The sequence below is a fragment of the Diachasmimorpha longicaudata genome, chromosome 16, assembly GCF_034640455.1.
Source record: "Diachasmimorpha longicaudata isolate KC_UGA_2023 chromosome 16, iyDiaLong2, whole genome shotgun sequence".
NCBI lineage: Eukaryota > Metazoa > Arthropoda > Insecta > Hymenoptera > Braconidae > Diachasmimorpha > Diachasmimorpha longicaudata.
The window spans coordinates 2,818,494-2,844,482 of NC_087240.1; the positions used below are offsets into that span (position 1 = coordinate 2,818,494).

Genomic DNA, 25,989 nt, shown 5'->3' on the forward strand with positions numbered 1-25,989 from the left:
CATCATCAAGAAGCACCCAAACATTCCATCGACGCCATCATCGAGGTCAAGAAGAGCAAATCAAACCAAAACATCCACGAAATTACGAATACAATTACGAATAAACCCATAAATATTTTATCGACATTTAATCCTTAAAAACTTAATTTTGTACAGGCTTATCTATTCTATACAACTCGTAATCATCATCTCGACAGCTCGACATCTTCCCATCTACGAGAAGTTCCTCGCTAAGGGATGTTCCATAAAGTACCCATTCTTCTCAAATGCAACATCCGATATATCCTGAATAATGGAATCTCCATTGAGCCACTCGGAATCCTCTAATTGACCAGCGAGTTTCTTGATCCTCTCATAAAGTATGTACCCATACACCTGGGTGAGGTAGACCTCCTTCTCAGCGTCTCTCATGCCGAGGCAGTAGGACCTGTTGGTCCTGGCGAGTGTCGCGGAGATGACGTAGAGACAAGATGCATACTCGGCGATTCGTTTATGCGTCGCTGATTTCTCGAAGACCTCCCTGCCATACTGAATCGAGAGTTTTTCGATGCACTCCTTGAGTCGGGCGATGGCGTACTCGAGGATCTCAGCAGTCGGCTGCAGCGATGGATGAAGATTATCGGCTATGTAGAGCTTGGCCGTGCGCTCGTAACCAAAGACCTTCTTTAGGACGTACGTGGGATGATTCCAGGGTGTCCTGTGGATCTTGACCTTTCCGTGGGCGATATCACCCGTATGCTGGAGCCCCAGCAGCGCCACGAAAGCCTTGGTGTTGAGAATAGTTCCCTCCACCGATGACAGGGCAACAGCATCCCGGAAAAATTGCTGGTACAGCTGATCCGTCAGTAGGGAGGTGAGACCAATCAGCTGAACACCGGAGATTATACTCTGGAGGCACTCCTCGACGCAGAATGTCTCCACCATGGACTTCTCCATGTCGCAATCCTGATTCTCAAACATGTCCATCATGCCGCAGGTCAGGTAGACAATGCTTTCCATTCCGTAGATCGCACCACAGGTTCTTCCGATGACATCCTGGAGCACTTGGTTCTTAAACTTGAGAGCGTTGAAGTCTTTGTTGGCTTTGAAGTGTTGGATTAGGAGCTGGAGGAATTTTCGGGTGATACCGATGGCCTGACTACCGAGGTACTGCTTACCCTCGCCGTAGATCTTCGCGAATGATTTACCAGCGTCGCCAATCGCGCCGATCAGGTTCTCCCGGGGAATCGTTGTATTGTTGAAGGATACGTCACAGAGGTCTAGACCGCGGAGCCCTAGGGTGGCTACTGGAGGGGATATCGTTATGCCTTTCGCAGATTTTTCCACGAGGAAGGTGGAAGTCACCGCCTCCGGTCGGCAAGAACTGCCTGCGGGAGTGGAAGAGACGTTTATGTTAACGGTTTTATTATTTTTGTGGGGTACAATAAAAAATAAAATTCTGAGGATTGTGAGGATTGTTGACGAAGGGGAAATCGAGGCAAATTTTGATTCTAAATCGTTCATGGAGATGGGGTGTTTGTAAAATAATAATAATATTTCTTTAATTGATCAATTAAGTAATTTTTTAATAATGTTGAGATGAGAAACTCACTTGTTTCACGGCACTCGCAGACAACGACGAAGAGATTCGATCGTTTCCCATCGAAGACGTACGTCTTCGTCCCATTCAGAATGAAGTACTGCTCGCAATCTGACAATTTGGCGTAGGTGGAGATGGCGATGTCAGAGGAGCCATCTTCGTTCTCGCTAATGCAAATGGTGGGTGAGAGCTCCCCATTAGCTATCCTCGGGAGGTATTGGGCTTTCTGAGCATCGGAGGCAAACTCCACAATATGAGCAACTGCTGTCTGCTTCTTCAGGAGGTACGTTCCCAGGACAGGCACCGCTGATACCGTCTCCACGAGCTTCGCCATCTCCGAGATGTTGAGGCCCAATCCCCGGTACTCCTCAGGAATTGCCCCTCGGAATACCCCGAGCTCCCTGAGGTTATCCAACACCTCCTCCGGGATTTCATTGGCCCTGTCTATTTGCCCAATGTCCAGGGTGTTGATGTAGTTCTCGATTGGCTTCAGCCATTCGAAGAATTCCCCGTGACGAAGTGTCGTCTGTGGCACTGGAAATGCAGCGAATTCATTGTCAAACTGACCAACGAAGAAGTTCTTGGCGAAGGGGAGACGAGTTGGCTGTTTTGGTCTGTGTGGGGATAACCTCACTTCTTGGTTGATTGGTGATACCTTTGGGTTCAGCTCGGTTGAGTGCAGTCGACTGGGGATCAGGACACGGGACAACTGCGGGAGATGAGATCGCAGGACTACACTCCGGGTTAACATTTTTTTCACTGGGTTTTCGGGGCTTTGGGAGTTAGACACGAACGGCCTGAGGTGAAGTCATACCTTCACAATGGCACGAGCAACTGATTATTTATTATCGTCAGGAGCATAATGATGATGATGAGGGTTGGGTAGTTTTTTGTGAATTGTTGAATCATTAAAACAATCGATATTAATTTTTTTTTTTTGCTTAAATTTGTAGAAAAGATCGATTATGTCGAACTCACTTTAGTTTTGGAATTTCCCCGCCATTTTGATTAATTTGGCTGCCCTGCAAAAAAGTCTCAACAAAAAAAAATTAAATAATTATCAGAAAATAATTGCTTCATGTCCACTTCGATATGTTCACCATTAAAATTGCTTAATTATTTATTTATGAATAGATAATTATAAATATTGAAAAAATTATTTCATCATTAATTTTTGGTAAGTTGGCAGTACTGCGTTCACCCGGATGGTCGAGAAGACGCGCTCGTTGTGTACGTCGTGTGTTAAACCGTTTGGTTATAAAAAATTAACCGAAATATTCAATTGTTTGTGATAAAATGATATCGTGGAGGCTGCCTTGACACAGTACATCATAATAATAAAAGGTAATGATCGATAACTGTCTGAATTTGGGGAAAAATCTGTGATTCTGTATGTAACCGCCAAAACTGCAATCAAAGACGCCATCTTAAACATATTTGTTGACAATTCTGGGAATCAAGCAACACCATATTGCTGTTCAAAACATTCACTCCTTCCTGGAGGTCGTCCCCGGGGGTCTGCCCTTATCACTCAATACTCAGTATGAAGATTAAGATCTTTGTCACTGAACTGGGTTTTGACACAAGGGCGAGGGGCGAGTTGCATTGATAATCAACATGTATTATTTTTCTTGCCAACGACAATTTTCAATTGGTTCAGGTCGTCCGGATTTTTTGAACAGCCATTGGTGATGTCTTTCATGTGATTCTGATCGACGTTTTGACGATGTCTGGGGAGTGAGGGGATTGGAATGATTTGTCAAAAGACTTTTTTGTTGTAAAAATCAGTTGTGAAGAGGATTCATCATGTCAGGGAACCTGCATACTACGGAATTGATTGAGACTTTATGTAATTGCTCGAGAGGTTATGTAATTATCTAAATAATCAGCGTTTACCAACAAAATGCCAGAGTTCCCTGTGGATGATGAATATGGACAGACATGGGGATTCTCTAGCTCTCCTCATCGACCTCTGACGAATCTTCGAAGAGGATCTCTTCGAAAAATTAAATGACAATTTTCTGACACTTTTTATCATCTCTAGGACCTCGGACTGACCCAAAATGTTTTACGCCCACTTCGTACTCGCCAAGAAGGGCCCTCTGGCCCGGATTTGGCTGGCCGCTCACTGGGACAAGAAGCTGACGAAAGCCCACGTTTTCGAGACGAATATCGAGTCCTCGGTAGACGGAATTCTCCAGCCAAAAGTCAAGATGGCCCTGCGAACCTCGGGCCACTTACTCCTGGGAGTGGTTCGCATCTATTCCAGGAAAGCCAAGTACCTCCTAGCCGATTGCAACGAGGCTTTCGTCAAGATAAAAATGGCTTTCAGGCCGGGGATGGTGGATCTCCCTGAGGAGCACAGGGAGGCCGCCGTCAACGCCATTACCTTGCCAGAGGTTTGTTTCGTATTTAATTGTATTGCTTTGTACGTTCCCAAAAATGTTAAGGAACTCTTTTTACGTGGGTTGAATTCGCCAAATCGTAAGGACACATTCAAACGCAATCATTTCTATTCGTCAAGCGCCAAAGCACTTCCGGAATCCTCATCCTTTGACGGCTCAAAGCAGAGGAATTCCATCAAATTTCACTGACAATATAAGGTCTTTTCCTTCAAGGTCTTCCATGACTTCGACACGCCAATGCCAGAGCTGAAGGACGTTGACATCGAAGCTCAGTTCAGTCTAAACCAATCCCGAGCTGAGGAAATAACGATGAGAGAGGATTACGGAAATATCTCCCTAGTGTCGCATGATCAGGGCTTTGGGGACATGAGCTTCGATGGGGAACCTCCTGAACTAATGCGCCATGGGACAGCCATGGAGCCGCCGATGGACCATGGACATATGCTGTTCAGCGATGGACCCGGTATTGACTCGACCTTGGAGCCAAAGGAAAAGGAGCCAGTACCAGGGACTTCTGCAACGCAACCTATGGACATCGACACACCTATCAGGGATGACGGCTTTGGGGGACACCTGGGACAGGATATCATATCAGGGGGACTCTTCGAGGGTGGATTGTTCGATGAAACTCCCATGGGAGAGGTGCCAGTGCCAGAATCATCAGGAATATCTGAGGCTCCTGGGACTTCTCTACCAACTCCAGCTGTTGCATCTGCTGACGAGTCTGATGATGACATGGGCGATCACTTTGGGGGCCCTCCATCGCCGATGGGGGGTATGAGCAGCGATGGGTCCAGACCAACTTCTCCGGTCGCCGCTGGAGAGGAGATCGAGGAGAGGGCGAGTGTCGCCAGTCACAGGTACACTCCAGCCCCACCAATAATTCCAGAAGAACACGCAATGAATCACATAGAAGAGGCAGCGCCTCTGCAGGATCAAACGACACTCCTACATGACGAGGAAGAGAGTTTTGCCCTGGCCCCAGTGGACGCTTCAGCTCTAAAAGGTTTCACAAAAGCAAAACGCAAGCGTAAATTGATTGTTGACGAGGTGAAAAATATTTCCGGAGAGGAGATGAAAGCCCAGTTGTCAGATACATCTGACATTGTGACGACGTTAGACCTAGCACCTCCAACCAAACGACTGATGCACTGGAAGGAGACAGGAGGTGTTGAGAAGCTCTTCGCCCTACCTGGAAGATCGATTCCCGCGCGAGTTCTCTTCAAGAACTACCAGAAGCACTTGACGAGTAAATCGTACGATCACGAGGATTTCGGAAGGATTCAGGAGGACGAGGGCCTGCCCTTGGAACAGATGAGGGAAGCACCTGAGGAACAACCAGCCCTGGACCAGTCCTCCATGACGAAGAGGCTCAGTAGGAAGAGGAAAGCACCTGCTGATGAGGATGTCTCAGGGATGCCCACGATGGAGGACCATCCTGTCGAACAGGAGCCTGAAGCACTTCCAATACCAACTCCAGCACCTGAGGAGCCACAGGTGCATCATGAGATGAGCATGCCGGCGGAGCCCAGTGTTCCAGATGTTACTGCTAGTTTAATGCAGTCAACGAGTCTTGAAACACCTGAACCCATGACTCCAGCATTACTACCTTCAGTGGAACAACCTGTTGAGCCACTTGGAGAACCTGAGATGCCACAAATACCTCCAGCTCAGGTGAGCTCACTTCTAGGAACTCAGGAGGTGCCTGAGGAAGTGCATGAGCCTATGGAGAACGACTTCGCGGATACTGGAATGCCTCAGATGGAGAATATGGGCTACGACAGGGAACATGGCTTCGTTGGTTATGAGGATCAGCCGCCTGTAACACAGAGTCCTGGAGCGGTCTCTGAAAGAGGACCTACCACTCCCTGGGCGGAGGATTACGAGTTCCCACCATCAGTTGGTCCTCAGGAGGAACAACAGGTCGATGAGACTTATGAGCAGTTCGAAGAGAGGGTTCTCAATAAGAGGGCTGCTCATATGTATCAGGTTATTAAGAACAAATTGGATACCAAGGACAGACTGACACTGGCCGACATGGCGTATAAAAATTCGAGGAAACAGGTAAACTTTTTGGTTTTCCTTTATTTGTGAAGGGCACGAGAAAAAATATTTTCATATCGAAGAGTTCATAAATAGTGAAGGAATGAACGAATTAATTAATTAGTTAATTTATTAATATACTAATTTTAATTTCAGGCGGCCCAAAAGTTTTATACTCTTCTAGTGTTGAAAAAATTCCAAGTGTTGGAGCTCACCCAGGACTATTCGTATGCAGATATCGTGGTGACCAAAGGACCCAAGTGGGATAATCCATCGTTGTAAAAAAAATTTCAAAACTGTATAATTTGCGTTTATGACATTGTTCATCAGTGAAATTAGGAGATATCACAACACCAGAAAACAATTACATTAAAAGCCCAATTATCTACATCCTCAGGTGAGAAAGACAAGACCTTGAGAAGTAAATATTTATTTCATTGTATTTTTCTTTTCATATCTTAATGATTGAATAGGTATTAAGAAAGAGTATATTTCTATGAGAAGAGCAACTAGGTTTAAGTGACATTTTTTTTTTCGAAAAACATAGGTGCGAAATTTTTTGCGTTATCTTGAGACATTAGTGAGTAAATGAATCGAGTGAGTGAGTGAATGAGAGACTCTCTGTCACTTTTTCTATGAAAAAAAAAGAAACTAATCAAGGGAAATGTTTGACCTTTTATGAAAAAAAGCGAGAGTGATAATAATTGGATGGAATTTTCTCTTTGCTGAAAGTATCGGTAATTTTATTTTTTTATTCTTTTGATTATTCGGCAAGGCGAATTGCAAGTACCAGAAGGACAGCATCAATCTTCTATTATCGTTAACAATGGTTTTTGGGATATTTTTGGCAAAGAGAAAGAGAACTCTGTAGAGAGATGATAGAAGGAGATGAGTTGAAATTCTCACCGTGTTTAATTCATGAATATTCCTGTAAATATTGGCTTCAAACGAAAATATAATAAAACATTTGTTGAGGGGGAAAGAATTTCAAAAAACAATGTTTCTATCATTTTTCGTTAATTCCATTACCTGTGAAAATATTTGTGAATCAAAATTTGATGTGATTTCGGCTCATTTTCTTGAATGAATCAAGTACTAAATCAATTAGACACTTTAATCAAAGATGCCTTCAAGAGGATTTTTAGCGGATAATTGACCTGATGTCACTTTTGTTTGTCCCTTCCCACTCCCTGCATTTCGTCATCAAGAATAAAAGGATAATTGATGAATCTTCAGGAACAAATTAATCTTTTAATGAAGAAATAGCGATTGATCTGGAAATGATGAGGAGATGCAGGCTACAATCATCCACTAATAAAAATCAAACGATAGTCCGGTGTTAAATGGGGAATGATCTCCAAACTTTGTATGATCATCTCAGTGATGATCAAGTCCGTCAATCAGTGTTAAACTCCTTTCTCCATGATTTTTTGACTAAAAAGATAATGAGAATATCGTTACATTTGAATTGATTTATATGAATGTATGTAAAATAAAATTATGATGCTAGATCTTTGCCTCAATCTCAAATTCTCCCAAGCAATCATCAATTAGATGTAGTTGGTGTTCAATTAATTAAAAGGCCATTTTTATTTTCTGGTGAAAAAAAGTTTTTATTTGTAATCTGAGAAGTTCTTACATAAATAAGCATTAATGATTAATACCACCACGATAAATCGTGATAAATTAATATTCTCATCAATGAAAAAAATGCAAGTTCGATCAATCTAATAATAAATGTTAATTAATAGGCAAAAGTAATACAGTATTCAGCAGTGAAGTGACGTACAAAATCGAATTCATGAAATAATCTAAAAAAACGTCCAGACAATTTCGTGAATATCTCCACTTCACTCTTAAATTTCTCCAGGTCTGCCCCGGAAACTGAAATTTTTCCTCGTAAAAAAATTCTGATCAATCGATTTCCTCCTCTGAATTATCCCTCAAGCTCCCCAGCAGCATAAGCATCACCGTAGGATTTTGTTCCGCGCTGTTCAGGGTCCAGTTTGATCATGTCATCGATTCGGAGGATCGTGATGGCGGCTTCAGTTGCGAATTTTAATGATTTTGTTTTAGAAATAGTTGGCTCGAGGATTCCGGCATTGAAGTTATTCTTTATGGTACCCTCGATGAGGTCTAATCCCATCCACTTGAAGTCCCCTGTGTCACTAGATGTCTGACTGAAGTTGTGATAAGCCCGAAGTTTAGCAACTAGATGTATCGCATCCTGAGCTGCGTTCACAGCCAGTGTCTTCGGGATGACGAGAAGAGAACGTGCAAATTCGGCGATTGCCAACTGTTCCCGGGAGCTCAGAGACATCGCGAAATTTTCGAGGTAAATTGACAGGGCAGCCTCCACGCAACCACCACCAGGAACCACGTTCTTACTCTCGAGGACGCGTTTTACGACACAAAGGGCATCGTGTACTGAGCGCTCCATCTCGTCGCAGTAGTAGTCGTTGGGGCCACGAAGGATTATGGATGCTGCTGTCCTTGCTTTTGGGCTGGAGAATATAAAAATTTGAATTTAATGGGTTTTTCATGATTTTGGAATGAATTACTTGAAGTTGTGAATTTCTTCGCAATTCTGACACGAAAAAAATCCTTCGATGCTTCAAGAATAGTTTTAAATATGAAAAATAAATTGAAGTCATGAAAAAAACGACAATATTCGCTGGATAAGAAAATTAACTAAGATATCATAATTACTTTTTAATGAGTATCAGCTCGTCATCGCAGACGACCTCTTGAACGACCTCAGCAGCCTCCCCCAGGAAGCTGGCCTCGAAGCTCTCCTCACCCTCCATATTCGTCAAGGAAGTTAAGAACTGGGCTCCAGTGGCCTTGGCAATTCTCTTGAGGTCTGCCTTCTTGCACCTCCTGGCAGCCATGGCTCCAGCTTCGATAAAGTACTTTAGGCACAAGTCGTCGATACCCCCGGTGAGCAGGATAACGTTGGCACCAGCCGAGATAATCTTCTGGATCCTCTCCTTGGTGATATCGATCTCTCTCTGGCGCACTGCTTCCAGCTTCTCAGGGTCAGTGATCAACACCTCAACCCCGAGTTTCATCTTGGTTTTCTGCAGGGAGAAGTCCAGACACGCAATCTTGGCATGGGTGATTTTCTTTGGCATCGCTTGGGAGGCCACTGTGCAGTTGAGGGCGTAACCCTGGACGAGAACCGACTCTCGGACGCTTTTTCCATGTGCCTGGAGAGTTTTTAAAAATCAATAATAATATTTATTGAATTTGAATCACTCATTTGTAACGATGAATGATTTTTTTAAACATTTTGAGGCATAAAAAAATTAATAATAATTACAATCCTTTTCATAATTTACCTTGAGAAGATTAACAGCCTTGATAGGATACAAATTTGTCCCCTTTCCATCGGTGATCTTCACAGCATTAGCAGCATCGACGACCATATTTCCGAAGAAATCAGCATCTGCCCCGATGATTTTGGAGGACATCGAGGTCTTGGCGATGTTGACGAGACAATTCCTGTCAAGTTCTTCGACTGGGATTGTCAGGCGCTCCTGGATGTACTTGCAGGCCTCTTTGCAGGCTAGCCTGTACCCCGATATGACCGTGGTAGGGTGGATCTTCTGATTTACAAGCTCGTCACCGTTCTTCAGGAGCTCAGCTGCGATTATGACAACAGAGGTGGTGCCATCACCCACCTCTTCGTCTTGGAGTTGAGCTAGTTCTACCAGAACTCGTGCAGCTGGATGCTCGACTTCCAGAAGGCGAAGAATTGTTGCTCCATCGTTGGTGACAGTGACGTCCTGAGGGATATGCCAGGTTTAATGGTCTTTCATAATGAGTAAATTTTTTATTGAATTTTTACTTTCATGGTCAGTCTCAAAATCTCGAAAATTGCTGATCATACAGGTCCACCATCAGTTGGCCTCTTTGAAATTTAATAAATTCATGAATCATCTGTACTCACACCAATGTCATCCACGAGCATTTTGTCCAGTCCTACAGGTCCCAGGGAACTCTTCACAATGTTCGCGATTGAACAAGCCGCCATGACTGGAAAAGACAGACATAAAATACGTAAAACTCCCAGCAATTCAATTAATTATCAAAATCATGTGTTGGGCGGTCTCCAGAGAGGTTAGTGTTCTTCAGAACTTACCATTTTGTGTTCTCACGGGTGCTCCCGATTGCCGGGAGCCAGCAACTGCCAGTGCACTAGCAACAGTCGACATTTTTAAACTAAAATTCAATTGAAATGATTAATTATCAGGAAAATCAAGTAGACAATTGTCTTCTGGATACACTCGAAGCAACACGCGAGGATCGAGAGCGGGTGTGAGGGTCCCTGCGCTAGCAGTTCTTCGTCTTTTGTCAGGGGGATTCCTATTGGCTGACGTTGGGCAACCATTGGTAAAGGTTAGGGCGGATTGGAGGGCGTCGCGGAGCATTCGATGACGATCGTTGTATGTTGGATACCGGCATTGTTTAATGATTTTATAAACAATTTATTGCCTCGAAACCATTAACAGTGATGGGAGAATACAGGTCGCTGTATTTTTCTTTGAGGACATGAAATATTTATAGGATGGTTGGAGGTATAGGCTGGTGAGTGGTTAGACACAGTTGGAGATCCAATTTTCGGACCAAATATGGTCATATTCGAATGTTACTGAAGATTAACGAATTCATTTGTGGTCTTATTCATTGAATTTTTGGTTAATTGAATGAATTGGAAGAAGGGAATCAATAATTTTTGGGAAAGTATCATTTTTTGAATTCATGATTTATTTAATTAACAGTTCTTAGTCCTTATTTACAGTGTTCTTTATAAGAATATTTGATACAACTATTAAATATCCTTCATTGATTACTATGATCCACTTTTACTCGTATTAATTACGTAGCTACTCATTTTCCTTTCCATATCTTTTTTGAAGATTCTCCCATTAGATTTCTAAAAGTTGGAAGTTGTATATTCCCTGGATGAGTCTCCTTAGGTGGGACTAGTATCTGGAAGACTCGGTAATATTCTAAAATATTATCTGAAAGTAAAACAAAACGATTTGCGATTCATTCAAATAATTTTGAAATTATTTTACGGTAGAATAAATCCTGAGTTCAAATGAACTTTCGAAATTTGGGAATTTTGCCTGTTCCAACGGAACGATCTGGATACGTTGGAGCTCATGTTAAATACTAAAACAATATCTTTAAAATTATAGTTATTTATTTCAATTTCACTCTGACCATTCCGAGATATTGACGATTGAAACTAGTTCATTTAACTAATTTTTCCCATGACATGAGACAAACCATTGGAGAGAAATCTAATGACTTACCAACGTCCTTTTGATCCAATTTGTACTGTGTTGCTATCGTTTTCGCGTCGTTGTTCTTGGGATCAGTCATATGATCAGACATGAACTTCAATGCATCCCTCAGGAGTACTTTTCCCTTTGGTGCTTTATCTGGCTGCCAAAATCCATAATCCCACTCTTCAGACCCTTTCGTATTCTGTGGAAGTTTCTCTGATCTTTGTGTCGTGCCTGCCTGAATTAACAATTTGCCAAATTAAATTTCCAAATCGTTGTCAAGAACGTAAAACATTATGGAACTCACAAATTGAACATTTGATGAAACGAACACCTGCTTCAATCGATCATGAAGGGCTGGGTCCTGCTTGTTATGACTCTCCATGAAGTTTGGATCCACTAGAGTTAAAAAAAAGAAAAACAATGTATTTAAGAAACCCCAGACGTTAAGGTCCACATTTAACTCAAGAAAAAAATATTTTGTCATTATTTTATTAAAACGGTGATTAAAAATTGATTTTAATTAATTCTCCCAGTGGAAGACAATCATTGGGTGTTAACAATCATTTTATTTATTTTATTTTTTACCTTCATCAGCTATTTCTATCTGCTTGGCAGTGGATGGATAAGTCGGCGCGGGTACGGGTTTCTCTTTATTGATAACCTTCTGCGCTCTATTAACAATATTATAAGACTTCGCCGGCCTCATCAGCTGTGCCCCAACGTTCCCCATCACTCCTCAATAAAAAAATCCAGGAATCAACAATTTATTTTTTATATTTCATGAATCGAATTTTCACGTGATGCTGGGGGTTCGAACCTCGTCAGAGGTTACTCCAAATGATTTTTCTGACAGAACTGACACCACCAGGAGGGATGACTCCCCTTTGTCCTTGAAGTTCTCCCAATGATAGAGACGATTTGATAAAAAATTTATCAAATCCCTTCAATTTCCAAAAACCAATATATTTTTTTCAATTACCGCAGCAAAATGTTTACATGTGTGCAGCTGCACATGTTACCTCCCAACTTGTCCACTAGGTCGCGTCCTGAGGACAATACGTGCCGATCGTTGACGTGTTACTTAACCTGCTGTTCACTAAAATCTGTTTCAAAGTGTTCTGGCAGATATGGCATCGAAGAAGGATTCTAAGGACAATGGGAACCTGGTAAGTACTTATAAAATATTATTTAATGATTCTTCAACAGTTTTACATCCTCCAACGAAGAATATTCGAGTCATTGAATCCCATCGAGTCCACCAGGAGCGTCAAACCTCAGAGACAATTCTGTTGATGTCAAATTATTATTAAACTGGGAGTAATCCTTGACAACAATAATATTCCTGAGAATCTCTTAACCCTTACAGCCTGCAAAAATAAACAAATGGGACGGTGCAGCTGTTAAAAACGCCCTGGATGATGCTGTTAAGGACGTGCTCACCAGAAAGTACAACTACACCGAGAATTTCGCCCTCCTAGACATGCGTCTGGGACTCTGTGGAGTAGCTGTCGGTGTCTCGAGTATCGCACTACTGTGGGATCACTTGTACCCATTTCCAGCATCCAGGCATGTCCTCGTGACCTGTGTCTCCATTTACTTTATCCTCATGGCAATCCTGAATCTGTACACAACGTACAAGGAGAAGGGAATCTTCGTGGTCGCTGTCCAAAGGTAGATGTTCATTTTTAACCCCTCGAGAGGATGAATTCCCCTCTGGTCCCATCAAATTATTCCACCACCCCAATTAAATAATTCAATTTACCCCGTTAATCATTTTATTCGAATGCTGATACGAATTTCTCTTGACGTTGTTGAAGGGATCCAGCTGGTTACGACCCAGACTGCACCTGGGAGGCATCCTCCTATCTCAAGAAGTACGATGATCAGTACAATCTCGTGCTGTCAGTGAAGAACGAGCAGACAGGGGCTATCAACGAGGCCCAGGTCACAAAATCAGTCGCAAATTTCATCGATGTTAATGGGGTTGTCGTTCCAGAGCTAGTAGAGGGTGCTGTTTCCAATCTTCACGACAGTCTTACGAGTCAGCGAAAAGACAAATAGTAAATGCAGGGGACTTGAGGCATTTATCATTAATTCATTCCGTGTGATCGAGCTGGACGTTATTGATTTATTTAACCAGAATTAATTTTATCTCTTGTAAGTTTCATTTCTTTTTTTGTAAGATACAGTACGAATAAATTAATGGTTTTACAATGATGCTAAGTTATAATGAGAACGTTTTATTAATTGTTTTTATAATGTGAATTGAAAAATATAGAAATAGGTTTTGTTCACATTCTCTTGGAAATCCTTTTCAGTCTTTCTCCAAATATATAGTCCACCATATAGAGCCATTGAACTTTAATAGCAATATAACAATATTATTATTATTATTGTTATTATTATTAATCCATTTATGAACCACGACAGGCGCCCTCACAGCGACAAAAAAAAACAAAAAATTCAGAGGTTTAAAAACGCCACAAACAATTTTATAAAAATAATAGTAATAATATAATTTTGAAAATATTCTCAAAATATCCAGCAATTATTATAAAAACACGTTAACAAAAAAAACTGAAAAGAGGAATGAATATGAAAAAACTAGAGAATTTGCATAATTTTTATTCAATTTTTTAATATTAAATTTAGAATGTAAACTTTTATTTTCATTTTTTCATTCACGCGAACTCGAAATAGTAATCATTAATTAAGAATTAATTGTGTAACGGGGGAGATTTCAAATGGTTTGAAATCAAAAGCGCCACCACGCAGCGTTCAACTGCTGCACCAATCAGAGAGCGGATCAGTCTCACTATGGCGTCCCCCCCGCATAGCGTCTCGTCTACGATAGATTCGTCTCGAAAGCGAATGATTTTCGGTTAATTATCGGTGGCTATCTCAATATTTCCCGATAATTTACGCGGTTTAACGGTTCGTGAGTGATGAGGAGTGTGTGATTAGTGAAATTAGGAGGAATTGAGGGGTATTTCAACCCTGTATTGGGAGGAGGGAAGATCGACGCCAAAGTGGCGGGAAATATCGCCGAGGCTCGCGATTCCCGAGTAAACAAGGGATGAGCAGACGTTGTTTGTCTTTGTGGGCATAAAAATATGTGCACTCGAATGTTTATTGATCGATTCGACGAATAATTGAGGTGTGTCGTGATGTAGTGTAGTGAATGGCCATGAGATGACTGATCACGACCTTGATGACTGTACATCAGGTACGTCCTACTCTTCAATCAAGCCGGCAAGCCGGTTCAATCGATTTTTGTTTGTTTGTTACTTGTTATGAATATCTCGAGATCCAAGAGATCCACCAAAATCTTTCTTGTCAACTTTTCTGTGCCCTACGATGGGCTCTCCAAAAAGGTTTTGGAGAAAAGCCATTGGGACCTGACTTTGTGCACCTGAAAATGAAGAAAATTTGACGACAATTGTTTTTATATAAACCATATTTATTTAGCCACACGAGTCATCAGCAATTACACCCATATCTTCACAATTTCATGTTCCAAAATAATCGTGACTAATTAATTATTTATTTCAGATATTTCGAATTTGGTAAATGATGCAGATAAAATTCTCTTGCTCTCTGATGAACATAATTTTCATTGAATAGCGCAACGCCGAAGACTATCACAGTTTGCGATTCTTGCATTTTATATATATTTTCATCATTTTTTTTTCAACATATTTTAAAACCCATCTCCGTTGATTAATCCTACAAACAACATTATCGGCCGTTCCTTCGGAGGGACAGGGACTCCTTAAGACATTTTAATAAGGATAATAACTCAATGTTCTTAAGTCTAGTTTGATTCGATTTTATTTTAAATTGCTCGTACGGATTTTTAGTTCAATTTTATACTCTCACATCGTTGGCTACTATCATTGCAAATTTGGGAAGCTTCTCCTCGGGGAAAAACCATTTTTATTTTTGAGAAAAAGAATTAACATTCACAATTTCCAAATTTATCTCTTTTATTACAAGATTTTTCCTTCATAACTTTTTTTGATAAATAAATAAAATCTCTAAAATAAACTACAAATAAAACAACTGAAGACTTGTGTTTTTTTTCTGTTTTGATTTAAGAAAATTATTATTTTTATTTCATTCAACTCAAATTTCTGCAGTAAATATTATGAATTGTTTTTTTTTTGAAAAATGATTTTTTTCTCGGGGTGAACCTCTCCTTGAGTATCGAATCATAGATAAAGGGCTAGATTTTTCTGGCCCATGACTGAACCAAAGCTGCACCCATACAAATAAACTCAATTTGAAACTTCAGGTCCTGAAATACGACTGAAAGTTTCAAAAAAAATTATCATCAACTGGGCATGTAATCTGGCGTTTCTAAATTCAATTAATGAAAGATCAATAACTTTTCACCTTCAATTTCTAAAGCCTTATCAGGGAGTTTAAGGGTTAATGGCGTGTCATGTTAGTGTGTATGTATACATGTCTGTGTGTTACAATAATTCATTAAATTTAATTATATTTTTAACAGTGAGCTCGACCATCGTGAGATATTCTCAACCATTTTCTTTAGACTTTGAAAATTCTATAACAAGCTTATCGTCCTAACGACCCATCGTCACGTCCATTCGTCGACGATCCTCTCCTCCCTGAAAGCAAAGCGTAAATTATTGTCATCGAAGTTCGATTGATCTACTTGCATATCGAGGATGTACCTGGCTCAGATCAACGTCAGATCGCCCTCCCCCTGGAATCACCAATGGAAGTTAAATCAATGTTCTCGGTGGACGCGACGTGAATCATCTAATAAAAAGGCGTCGCAAATTTGAGCCAACACTCCAGGAAATGGTCAATCCATCAAACCACCGTTTGAGATAAGCCATTCTTTTTCATCAATAATAATAGTGGTCCCGTGTTGGGTACAAGTGAAATTTCAAATCACCACGTGCTGCACTTGTTCGGTGGATTCATTCGTGCACCAGTGGGACAACGAAAGGCCTCGGCGAAGGCCGGTGAATTCATCATAACGACGTTAACCCTGTTGACAAGGAAAAAAAAATTGTTAAAAGTTAATTTACACGATCACACCCTCAAGGATCCTTAAGGCACCTCTGGACAATGCAACTTGCATTCTGTATGGAATGACGACAGATATTTATACCTCTCTGGATAAGGGGTGTGATAGTCGAGCTCGACGGAGAGGATGTAGGCCTCGGCAGTCATGTTAGAACAATAAGTCTGGGCGGCGCTTATGAAAAATAGCTGGCTCGGACGCAGTCCCTCCAGACTCGGCAATGTTCTGTCTCTACCGTTGGTTAGCGTATACCACGTCTGATGAGATATTTGTAGAGCACCAATGTCAGCGACATTCTCATTCCTCGTGACATTCCAATCAAACTGTGAAGAATGTTGAAAGTTATACATTTTAATAAAAATGGTCACGAGCTATGAAAAAATCCAAAAATTATAGTCTCCTCACCTGAACATCCACAGGGTCACCGTAAAATTGTACTTTCTTCCAAAATCTTTTGGCGTAGAGTCTACCAACACACTGTATTTTCGTTTCCAGACGATTCCACGATTCCGGTGTTATCCAAAGAAAATTCTCAACACCGATATCGGGATCGAGTGGTAATCTTCGATGATGCAGATCAAAGGCATGAAGTATCTCGTGAGCGATCACTGAGCCGAGGGTTGCATGGGCAGCGTAGGCTGGACCACCTTCCCAGGACCACGACCAGGCAGTCATCATTGCGAGAGGTATTACTTGAGGAAAATTCAGCGTTCAGACATCATTCGGTTCGTCGCATGTTTTTTTATATTGTATTTTATCGATTATGAGTCTTCGAGTTTTGATAGGAGACATCGGGAATAATATTATTATTTATTTAATTTTGAATGAATCTCCGCGTTGGCTAATGACCACCACCTGACACAATATTTATCAATTTTTCATCGGGACAAATTCTGAATTTTTTATTTATAAATTTATTTATAAATATTCCCTTTTTCGATTTTTTAAATGATGAAAAGCACGGATTTTTCATTGTTCATGAGACGAGAAAATTTTGCATTAGTGGGATAATGGAGAGACTCGTAATTTTACATTTTATTAACCATTAAAGTGACAACGGGAAATTAATTCTGTGCCATTATCCCCTGACGCATTTGGTAAATCACTTGACTTTCGAAAGACGTGCGGCTGGTCCCTGATTCTAGTCCAGGTGCAGTGGCCATTTCTTCGTTAAATCATAATCTTTTTATTGTAGATAATAATTTAATAACGAGTAATCACATTTTTCATTTTTAATTGAATAGTCCATTGATATTTCCTTTTTCATCATTTTCGATGATCATCACTTACCGGGTGGGTGATACATAAATTCAACTGTCAAAACTATCATTAATAAATAGATACATCGGACAGCAAAAAAAATTAGTAATGGATCTTATCCATTTCCCGATCTCTGATTGATCGATGTTCGTTGTACGTCACTCTCGATTCCCTCAACATGAGGAAAAAGGAAAAATTCTACGAGAAATTCTGAGGCAAGAAGGTGTCCAGGAATAAATCCAGCGGCAACAAGAACAGTTGTTAGGTAATTTCGGGTGAATTTTTCTCTTTCCCCAGAAATTTTACCAGAAATTCCCAGATATTTTCCATCCCCAGCATTAGATTTTCCTCCACTAAGGGATTATAATTTTTTCCACCACTCGACTTGGAATTTTTCTCAACAATTATTCTCCGCAAATAAAATTCTGACCAAAATCCTCACCTATTGAGTTAGTAGATGATTCATAATACGCGTTAACCGCATAAGGATGCCGCCATCTGTCATTAATACTAGTCCGTAAAATCAGCCCCTGGAGTCTTCGTATTTGTCGAAATCGTCCAATGACACTTTTAAAAAAATTATCGGGCTCGATGACAACCTGTAGAACAATTATGAAAATTAATATTTAACCGAATGACAAAGGACAAGTCTATTCTTACCCCGGCCATTTCCCTGGCAAGAAGTGTATCGTTATGAAAACCAGGCCAAACGTGAAACTTTCCCCGTAACTCGGTGAGCTTTAGTAGAGCCTGTGCACGGGTCTCATCGTCCAGCCATGACATAACCAGTATCCTTTCAGCAAGTGTCTCTTTTATTCTCTCAAACAATTTCTCGACCTTGTTGAACCACAGATAATGCACATCGTAAATTAATTCTACTCTAATTAGCGTCATTAGAATTCAGTGGCGAAGTGGTAAAGCGAGATAATTCACTTTAGACTATTGATAAGTTTTTGATGAATATCTCGGAATCTAAGGAGAATATTAAAATTGTTGTAATAACATTTTTTGAAGAGGGATTTGAGTACAGAAAAACATGATAGAACAAAAATTTTGCTATCTCTCTTAGATTTGAAGATATGGCCCAAAAACTCCAGTCATAAATAAGTCACTTCTCCACTGAATTGATGTATCATTAATATGATTTATAATTCACCCTGTTTGCGAGTGTCTCCAGGTGGTGGGGCTTATATTGCTGGACATATACGGCACCAACAGCCTCAGCAAAAAGATTGCTCGTCAACTTGCTGCAGGAGACATTCCAATTATCGCTAGCTGTAACGTTGACAATGTCGTGGAGTGTATCCACAGTATACAGCAGCAGCAGGCCATTATGAACGATCCTGTGACACCGGGGAGGGGGTCGCATTAATTATAATTAATTAGTTTAAACTGGAGGTATATAATTCGGGAAATCGTGGGCGAAGCGCAGTGGGAGTTCGCGAGCTGAAATTAATTATTCTAAAGCAAAATTTGATATTTGTTTTTATTCGAGATATAAAAATATCTCATTAAATTATAAAAACGCGTCTCTGGATTTCACGAAACTTTTGCAATTCTCTTTTAGTGATTACAGAGCTTTTGCGAAATTTAGACACACGTTTTTGCTGTGTAGTCGTAAAAACGAGGGTGTTGTTGATGCAATGAATAATTTAAATTCGAATTCACGGCGCTGATGGCGAGTTCATTCCATAAGTGAATTGATTATTGACCCGACTAATTGCTCGTTTATGTTTAATCAACTGCAGTAATGCTAGTGATCAATAGGATAGTTTTAATTGAAGAAATAACGAGGGATTTTTCCGACTGCATCGGTGCAGCTGAAATGAACTGGACTGTTGGAAATATTTTGAAATTTAGGTAACAGGCGCTTTGAATTTTTGACTTATCGTAGAAGTTTAATTTAGTTCAATTTAGTTCAATGATCAGGGAATTTTCAAGGGATTAAAAACACTGAGGGGTAGTTGCCTGCTGATTTACGATTTAATAATAATTTTTTAACAATCACGAGGATTTTATTTTTATTAATGCCGCCTTCATTAGTCGAATTTTACTTCGGCCTATTTATGTTGAATCGTTATGGAGGTGGAGTAATTAGCCCAAGGTGTAGCATCTGGCAGTGGCTGTCTGCCTCGACGATAATGGCCTCGGAGTGACATTGGGATGGCAATGAGAAGCTTGTGGTTTATACAAGAGTCCTATTTCATCCTGGATACAAGGGTAGATACAAGGGGAACAATGTATTATAACCGATCGAAAACGCTTATTCCGTTTGTCCCTCAGGCGTGTCACGCATATCATCATCACTTAGGACTAGAATCTGGGTGAAATCCCACGGCTGCGTGGAATTTACAGCATCTGAGCCAGGAAACCCCCTTACGAATTTTGGCATGCGAAACTAGCCTCCGTGGAATCCACCCCTTTTCTCTGGGTAGAATCGCTGATAATGGAGGTACAATATCTGGAGTATGGGGGGATGATTTTTGTTTAGTTGTTGAGTTGATTGGGATGATTTATTTGGATTACCTGCGGGCAGGGGAGAATGTACATAGGGGTCGTGCTCGCTGGTACCATCAGCTTCGTAACCGAAGGTTTATGGGAAGAATTATTGATAGCTGTTGGTGTTTTTACTGGGGTAATTGCTACGTTCGTTGATTAGTCTGGTGGGGGTTACTACCGGGGTCTATCTTGTTCAATTCGACTATAAAAAAATTATTTTGCAGTTGATAGTCAAAGGGGACTGCAGAGAGCATTGACAAGCTGAGACTTTGTTCGGATTCTCCAGGAAATCTTCTTGAATTCGTCGGTTGGACGCGTTCGCCAATTCTCCAGGAATTCCAAAATTTTTATTAATTTTTTTTCTCGAGAATTCGTCTCTCTTTGTTTTTTTACTGCAAAATTACTGCTAATGGGAGTGGGGTGTGTGGATAATGTAGTAGTAAAGTTTTTGTAGTTTCGGAGCGAAGGGATCCAATGTATTGGGTTCACCTCTGGGCAGGAGGTATGTACAATTGTACATAGAGCCCACGTTCACTGATACCCCTAGCTCCATGATGGAAGGTTCATGTTCAGAATTATTAATAGCAGTTGGTGTTTTGATAAGGCTAATTGATCCATAGGATAATAATGACTCTGGTCGATTGCAACTACCGGGTTTCCCCTCATTCAACTGAACTCTGAGCAAATCATTTCTCATTTGCAAGTTAAAATTTATGATTTTTTTATTCTCGTACAGTTCAACCCCTGTGATTTACATTATTCGAATGTATTCAACTCTTTTTTTTGTCCATTATTCGAATATATTCAACCATTTTTTGTTGAGCCCAAACGATTTGAATTCCAACCGAGATGAAATCAGCTGAAATTAATGTCTGCGGTTTGCCAAGTAGGAATTCGCATGTACATGTTTGCATAATTTATAACGCGAAACCCGTTGAGATGAGCTTTTTGGCTCTGAATGCGCATGCACTCCATTAAGTTGTGCCACTGGAGATGATTCCACCGTTCGTGGACCAGTGGATGAAGTAAACTTTGGGTTTATTCAATGTTTTGGAATAAATTACTTCCCATTATGGTGAATCAATTCTGGGAATTCCACGCGGTTAATTAATTCCAAGATTTTTTTTTTCTCTTTGTTGATAAAATTTTTGATACATTCGTCGTCTCGTGCAATAAAATTGGGGAATTTTTTTTCAATTTTATTCTGTTAATCATTAAATTCTTATGTCATCTTTTCAGATTGTATTTTGTATAAGAAAATTGACGTTTAAGAATCCAGGAAATTAACTCACCGTTTCGAGAATTGATTGAGCAATTTACCAAGACTCCTGAAGTACCTCGGTGCCGTTACGTACACATAAACCAGACGTTCATCATTGCTGTATCCACGATGGTACAAATTCATCATATTTGGGTTGTTACTCAGTGTTGAATTGAGCAGCGTCCCCCACCTTATCTAACCGAGGATCAACCATTTGAATAATACGAGCTATTCACGATGATGCACTGTCACGATGTTTGTTAATGTCGTATAAACTTACATAACCGAAACTATCCTGGAGATACGTGAGATTGTAAGGCACGTAGACACGCTGGTCCACGTCCACCCAGTTGTAGAGATCTTTTTGTCTCGGGTATATCTGGAATGCAATTCAATAGGGGAATTTTATTTGAGATGTGAGGAAAATATCTTCAATCTCTTCTTATTTCGTCGCCTCTGATCCTCGAGCTCATGCAGAGGAACTAAATACTCATTAAAAATTACGGTAGACGAGGGAAAAAATTATTTATAAAATACCCAAAACATTAGGTAATTCTGGAGTCATGATGTGTCGTTGAGAGAAAAATTGAATTTTTCTTATCAAATCATTTTTTCAAAATTTAAAATAAACTCTAACTCTTGTAAATCTCATCGCTCAGTCAGGAAAAATTGGAATTATTCATTTTACTCCACTACTCTCTCACTGTTATACCGACCCCAATGTGTTTAAAAAATTTATAATTTTATATATCATTTTTCTCCAGTTGAATAGTTTTTTATCTGCCACTTCATGCCAACGAGCAATGATTTTTCACAACGAGAGGAGGGTAAAATGCCCGGAAAAAAAATGTACCTTGCTGAGTGCCAGGCAGAACTGCATCAGCAGATACGTTTCATATGATCGTTCCCTGTTTTCCATGTCCTTGGGCAAAAAACTCTGGATTATTCTCTCAATTCTACGGCAACGCTCCTCCTCCCGTGCATTCTGTAACAAAAAAGTAAAAAAAAAAATTGTACACACGTGAGAACAAATGAGATGAAATTTCATATTTTCTCGGGTGGATAGGGTGAAGAGGGGAGGGGGTAGAGGGAGGGTGGGAGGATATTGTAAGAGTGCTGTTCGGATCAAAGTGCTTTGCACTTTTACATTCAGTTGCTTGAGAAAAAAATTTATGGATCTTGAAGGACAATTGCGGTGTGAATGACTATTGAAATTGTCTTTTCATGGGGGTGAATAAAAGTTGGATATTACCGCTGATGCCTGCGGTCAGACGAATTTCGCATGGTTACGCATATAAATTGCAAATTAAGCGCAGATACATTGATATATGAATATTAATAGTTTTCGGAGCGGAATATGTTATCGCGGTTATTAATTATTCGCTAATCGAAATGTGCAGGGGCTCATGGGGGTGGGGATTTTTCGTGTGTTGTTTGGATTGAATTTTCGGTGGATTTATGGCAATGCAGGGATATAAATTTTCGATGTTACGGAAACTTTGGAATTCTGGGGGAAATATATTTCAAGGGAAGTTTTGAGTGAGAAGGTGCTTGGCTATTCATTAGGTCACGACGCTGTCGGGAATAATAATTTTTCAATGGGAGAAATCGAAGTCGAATGGGGAAAATAGGGGTTTCATGTGGTTCGGGGGGTGGACGGGAACAATGGGAACAGAATTTTTTGGATTTTATCAGAGAAAACTAATTTTGTAATCATAAAATAGCCTGAAAATTGTATGTAACGATTTATTAATTTTTTTTTCTTTTTTTTTCAGTCGAGAAACAAAAATTTTTTGCAAACCAATTTTCATGGAACTCTCTTTCTCTCAGTGCAATTTTCGAAGACAGGGAATCGATTTCTTTTATTGCGAAACGAAACAATATAAACCGATTCCTTTCCCAGCACATTTCAGTCGAAATTTCACTTCAAGGTCAACACTATGATAACTAAAGCAATATCTCCGTCGGATACTGCTTGTTTTACGGCTGAGACCCTCGAGTTTCACTCCGGAGTGCTCCACGTCAACCCTTAGATTTCATCGAAATTCTTCCGCTTTTTCGTTCCCAATGGTGACTCCGAGGACCGAAAAAAGATGTTGAATCTATTTATTGGGAATATCTACGACTCCTCCGTGAAACGGTGAATGGGATTTCTGTGACACTGGGTCTTTGGACGCTCAATATGAATCGGAAATCGTTCAAATATCTGTTACTTCTCGAATCGAGGAACATTCACTATTGTTTCTATTGCCGTTGAAATTTTTATTGCATTATAATTTCACGGAAATTCCGCCAAACTTTGGTTTGCAAAATTAAATGGGTCTGGAGGGCTAAAGGGGAGTGTCGATTTTATTAAATTTATAGTTTCGACAGAAGAGATTTTAAGAGCGGCTAGGGAGGATGTGATGCAAAGAAAGACTTTTGTAACATCAAGGAAATAAATAATAATAGTAATAATGATAAATAAAATAGTTTCGACAGCGAAAATAATCTGGATCGATAATTTAAAAAATAGAAAAATTTTACATCTCAATAAAGTGAGTTCTGGGCCTTGTGGAGGTAGGCCCAGATATTTATCCATAATTTTATCAATATCTTCGGTGTTATTGAGGCAATCAACATGGGCTTTTCAGCTATTACCTGGAAGAAAAATTGCCGCGGTCGTTAAAACCCAAATGGGACAGATTTAATCATTTCAGATTTAATGGCTCATGTACCTCGAGAATAAACAGTGAAATATCGGTCTGTGGGACGAGATAAAATGTGAGCAATACACGTTGCAATTTAGTTTCTCAGATAGTGTAAAAATTGTGAACGTAATTACATTTTTTGGAAAGTGCTAAATCCACGTATGCCTCGTTTATTCTCACTTTAATATAATTTTTTTTTGAAACTTGAGAGTAAAGCAGAGTGGTTAGTTGCATGATTTAGTGGAAAATCCCGGGGTTTGTGCAGCAACACGCAAACCCCGGTTTCCGTGGTTCCCACCGCATGTGTGGTACAGCCTGCGGAATTGCGAAAATGAACTCTAACTAAAAACTACAAAGATAGGGAGGGAAAAAGTTGGTGATTTTTAACTGTATAAATTTACCTCGATAAGTGAACAAATTTACACGCACGAAAATTAATAAAATGGTCAAATAAGATAAATAACATAAATAATTCATTTTTTCAGACTTCATAAAATACTTGATAAATTAAATTTTGCATTATTTTGAAAAATAAATCAATATCATCGATGAAAAAAGGATTTTTTTGTTACTCAACTTCACACAAGATGAGCTATTCTTTTTTGGAAAATTAACTCATCAATTAATAACAGCAATTTTATTCAATCTAGAGTGGGATATAGGACATTTTACTGAACTATCACAGAATTTTTTTGGAACGTTAATGAATTTTTCGCGGAATTTTTTGTTCAAAATCACGATACACGAAAAAAAAATCTTAGAATTTTCATAGAAATTAAAAGTCTGATGCAAAATCCTCATGACAAAATCCAACGAAGTTAATAATCGAGTATATTCGGTCCTCATTAATCACAATGACTTAAAAAATGAAGGAAGGCCCAATAAACTAAACTGACCGACCTAAGAATTTTTTAAAATTTCTTTTTTTTTTCTAAACTAAACTCATCAATTAATACCACGAATTTTATTCACTCCAGACCGACTTAAATTTATTTCCAACAGAATCACTGTCTACAAAAAAAAAATTGATGACGAATTTTTCATGATTAATTGGACCGGACCGGTGATGTTTCATTAAAACTTTGTGCCTCCACTCGAGAGATAACGCGCCCTGTCTATACCCAGTTCTCCATCGATCGTTAGAAAAATTTAGTTCAGAAAGGAGGTTATGGTCAGTGATCGTAGGTAGCGATTCCAATTTCGATCGTTAGGCTGTAAAGGGGCGTGGAAGGGGATAGAGGGGGGGGCGGAGGGGGTAGGTAGGTAGGTTTGTCGCCATGAAAAGTGGGTCAAGAACGGGGGGTTGTATCGTCGGCATATAGATTTGAAAATCGGAGTAGGGGGTGACACCGCAGAAGCCGATGCAAATTCCCATTCGAAAATGGGAGTGGATTTATGGGCCAGTGTGTTGGTGGACCACATCTCTCTCGTTTCATCCCCTAACTCACTGAATACAATATACAGATTTAGTTAGTTCACCGTTGGGGATGAGGGTGCAAGGAAATTGGAGGAAATCGGTGAAAGGTTTTCTCTGGTGTTTTAAAAATTCCGGAGATTCCGATGAATTCTTTGTCCCACCCGCAGCGCCGCCTGGAGAGACGCCATGAAAACAACCCTTTATTGCCCCCCGTTGCTGCACTGTTTATAATACTCTGCATTCCCTAAATCCTAGACTTTATTAGTCGTCCCAGTGAGCCGCGGATTTATGACCGTGTACTAAATCTGGGGTTATTTACTGCACTTTTTATTATTCGGTTTTTGAATAAAGGAGACCGAATGCGCACTTCGCGCGCCCTATTTTGATTTCCCGCCTCAGACATATTGACCAATTAGGAGAAAGTCTTACATATGAAGTTAGTCGATGACTTCTGGGGTTAATTTAATTTAATTTATGCG

General features: G+C 40.0%; 6 protein-coding genes across 11 annotated transcripts in view; 2 read left to right on the forward strand and 4 right to left on the reverse strand.

The window, feature by feature from the left end:
• Positions 1-94: 94 nt before the first annotated feature.
• Egm (Enigma) lies at positions 95-2,425 on the reverse strand. Its single transcript, XM_064135474.1, has 2 exons — positions 1,592-2,425; positions 95-1,367 (listed from the first exon to the last, which is right to left on the reverse strand). Exons 1-2 carry the CDS (start codon positions 2,328-2,330, stop codon positions 214-216), a joined length of 1,893 nt encoding a protein of 630 aa, XP_063991544.1. The 5' UTR covers positions 2,331-2,425; the 3' UTR covers positions 95-213.
• Positions 2,426-2,763: 338 nt separating this feature from the next.
• Positions 2,764-7,536, forward strand: LOC135169986 (double-strand-break repair protein rad21 homolog). 3 transcript variants are annotated; one of them, XM_064135468.1, is made up of 4 exons: positions 2,764-2,923; positions 3,624-3,978; positions 4,198-6,048; positions 6,184-7,536. In XM_064135468.1, exons 2-4 carry the CDS (start codon positions 3,643-3,645, stop codon positions 6,307-6,309), a joined length of 2,313 nt encoding a protein of 770 aa, XP_063991538.1. In that variant the 5' UTR covers positions 2,764-2,923; positions 3,624-3,642; the 3' UTR covers positions 6,310-7,536. The 3 variants fall into 3 exon arrangements, with proteins under 3 accessions (XP_063991538.1, XP_063991539.1, XP_063991540.1); XM_064135469.1 differs by lacking the exon at positions 2,764-2,923 and adding an exon at positions 3,062-3,448; XM_064135470.1 differs by lacking the exon at positions 2,764-2,923 and adding an exon at positions 3,062-3,428.
• A 77-nt stretch (positions 7,537-7,613) lies between these two features.
• Positions 7,614-10,364, reverse strand: LOC135169996 (T-complex protein 1 subunit alpha). The gene is made up of 5 exons (XM_064135484.1): positions 10,172-10,364; positions 9,980-10,065; positions 9,369-9,815; positions 8,737-9,236; positions 7,614-8,531 (listed from the first exon to the last, which is right to left on the reverse strand). The coding sequence occupies exons 1-5, from the start codon at positions 10,242-10,244 to the stop codon at positions 7,964-7,966; spliced, it is 1,674 nt and encodes a 557-aa protein (XP_063991554.1). The 5' UTR covers positions 10,245-10,364; the 3' UTR covers positions 7,614-7,963.
• A 415-nt stretch (positions 10,365-10,779) lies between these two features.
• LOC135170026 (protein NDUFAF4 homolog) lies at positions 10,780-12,177 on the reverse strand. Its single transcript, XM_064135519.1, has 4 exons — positions 11,913-12,177; positions 11,632-11,723; positions 11,352-11,562; positions 10,780-11,054 (listed from the first exon to the last, which is right to left on the reverse strand). Exons 1-4 carry the CDS (start codon positions 12,055-12,057, stop codon positions 10,921-10,923), a joined length of 582 nt encoding a protein of 193 aa, XP_063991589.1. The 5' UTR covers positions 12,058-12,177; the 3' UTR covers positions 10,780-10,920.
• A 176-nt stretch (positions 12,178-12,353) lies between these two features.
• Positions 12,354-13,544, forward strand: LOC135170025 (signal peptidase complex subunit 2). Its single transcript, XM_064135518.1, has 3 exons — positions 12,354-12,493; positions 12,694-12,998; positions 13,145-13,544. The coding sequence occupies exons 1-3, from the start codon at positions 12,455-12,457 to the stop codon at positions 13,386-13,388; spliced, it is 588 nt and encodes a 195-aa protein (XP_063991588.1). The 5' UTR covers positions 12,354-12,454; the 3' UTR covers positions 13,389-13,544.
• A 1,222-nt stretch (positions 13,545-14,766) lies between these two features.
• Positions 14,767-25,989, reverse strand: part of LOC135169985 (neprilysin-like) — a 37,519-nt gene continuing 26,296 nt past the window's right edge. For all 4 annotated transcript variants that reach the window (XM_064135464.1, XM_064135465.1, XM_064135466.1 and 1 more), the window contains 10 exons: positions 22,257-22,388; positions 21,684-21,782; positions 21,435-21,598; positions 18,800-18,986; positions 18,304-18,480; positions 18,086-18,242; positions 16,789-17,075; positions 16,471-16,706; positions 16,025-16,347; positions 14,767-15,958 (listed from right to left, as the gene is read on the reverse strand). In XM_064135464.1, coding sequence (XP_063991534.1) covers positions 16,248-16,347; positions 16,471-16,706; positions 16,789-17,075; positions 18,086-18,242; positions 18,304-18,480; positions 18,800-18,986; positions 21,435-21,598; positions 21,684-21,782; positions 22,257-22,388 — 1,539 coding nt within the window. In that variant the 3' untranslated portion in view covers positions 14,767-15,958; positions 16,025-16,247. The remainder of the gene's footprint in view (positions 15,959-16,024; positions 16,348-16,470; positions 16,707-16,788; positions 17,076-18,085; positions 18,243-18,303; positions 18,481-18,799; positions 18,987-21,434; positions 21,599-21,683; positions 21,783-22,256; positions 22,389-25,989) is intronic.

What these genes read in the sequence shown, in the direction of transcription:
- LOC135170026 (XM_064135519.1), bottom strand. Translation starts at nt 12,057, where the DNA reads ATGGGGAACGTTGGGGCACAGCTGATGAGGCCGGCGAAGTCTTATAAT. An exon ending in GATAGAAATAGCTGATGAAG is followed by an intron (nt 11,724 to 11,912) that starts GTAAAAAATAAA and finishes TTTTAACTCTAG; the next exon opens with TGGATCCAAACTTCATGGAG. An exon ending in ATTGGATCAAAAGGACGTTG is followed by an intron (nt 11,055 to 11,351) that starts GTAAGTCATTAG and finishes TTTTACTTTCAG; the next exon opens with ATAATATTTTAGAATATTAC.
- Egm (XM_064135474.1), bottom strand. Translation starts at nt 2,330, where the DNA reads ATGTTAACCCGGAGTGTAGTCCTGCGATCTCATCTCCCGCAGTTGTCC. An exon ending in CTGCGAGTGCCGTGAAACAA is followed by an intron (nt 1,368 to 1,591) that starts GTGAGTTTCTCA and finishes CCACTCCCGCAG; the next exon opens with GCAGTTCTTGCCGACCGGAG.
- LOC135170025 (XM_064135518.1), top strand. Translation starts at nt 12,455, where the DNA reads ATGGCATCGAAGAAGGATTCTAAGGACAATGGGAACCTG. An exon ending in CTAAGGACAATGGGAACCTG is followed by an intron (nt 12,494 to 12,693) that starts GTAAGTACTTAT and finishes TAACCCTTACAG; the next exon opens with CCTGCAAAAATAAACAAATG. An exon ending in TTCGTGGTCGCTGTCCAAAG is followed by an intron (nt 12,999 to 13,144) that starts GTAGATGTTCAT and finishes ACGTTGTTGAAG; the next exon opens with GGATCCAGCTGGTTACGACC.
- LOC135169986 (XM_064135468.1), top strand. Translation starts at nt 3,643, where the DNA reads ATGTTTTACGCCCACTTCGTACTCGCCAAGAAGGGCCCTCTGGCCCGG. An exon ending in ACGCCATTACCTTGCCAGAG is followed by an intron (nt 3,979 to 4,197) that starts GTTTGTTTCGTA and finishes TTTTCCTTCAAG; the next exon opens with GTCTTCCATGACTTCGACAC. An exon ending in ATAAAAATTCGAGGAAACAG is followed by an intron (nt 6,049 to 6,183) that starts GTAAACTTTTTG and finishes TTTTAATTTCAG; the next exon opens with GCGGCCCAAAAGTTTTATAC.
- LOC135169996 (XM_064135484.1), bottom strand. Translation starts at nt 10,244, where the DNA reads ATGTCGACTGTTGCTAGTGCACTGGCAGTTGCTGGCTCCCGGCAATCG. An exon ending in AGGCTGTTAATCTTCTCAAG is followed by an intron (nt 9,237 to 9,368) that starts GTAAATTATGAA and finishes AAAACTCTCCAG; the next exon opens with GCACATGGAAAAAGCGTCCG. An exon ending in GAGCTGATACTCATTAAAAA is followed by an intron (nt 8,532 to 8,736) that starts GTAATTATGATA and finishes TATATTCTCCAG; the next exon opens with CCCAAAAGCAAGGACAGCAG.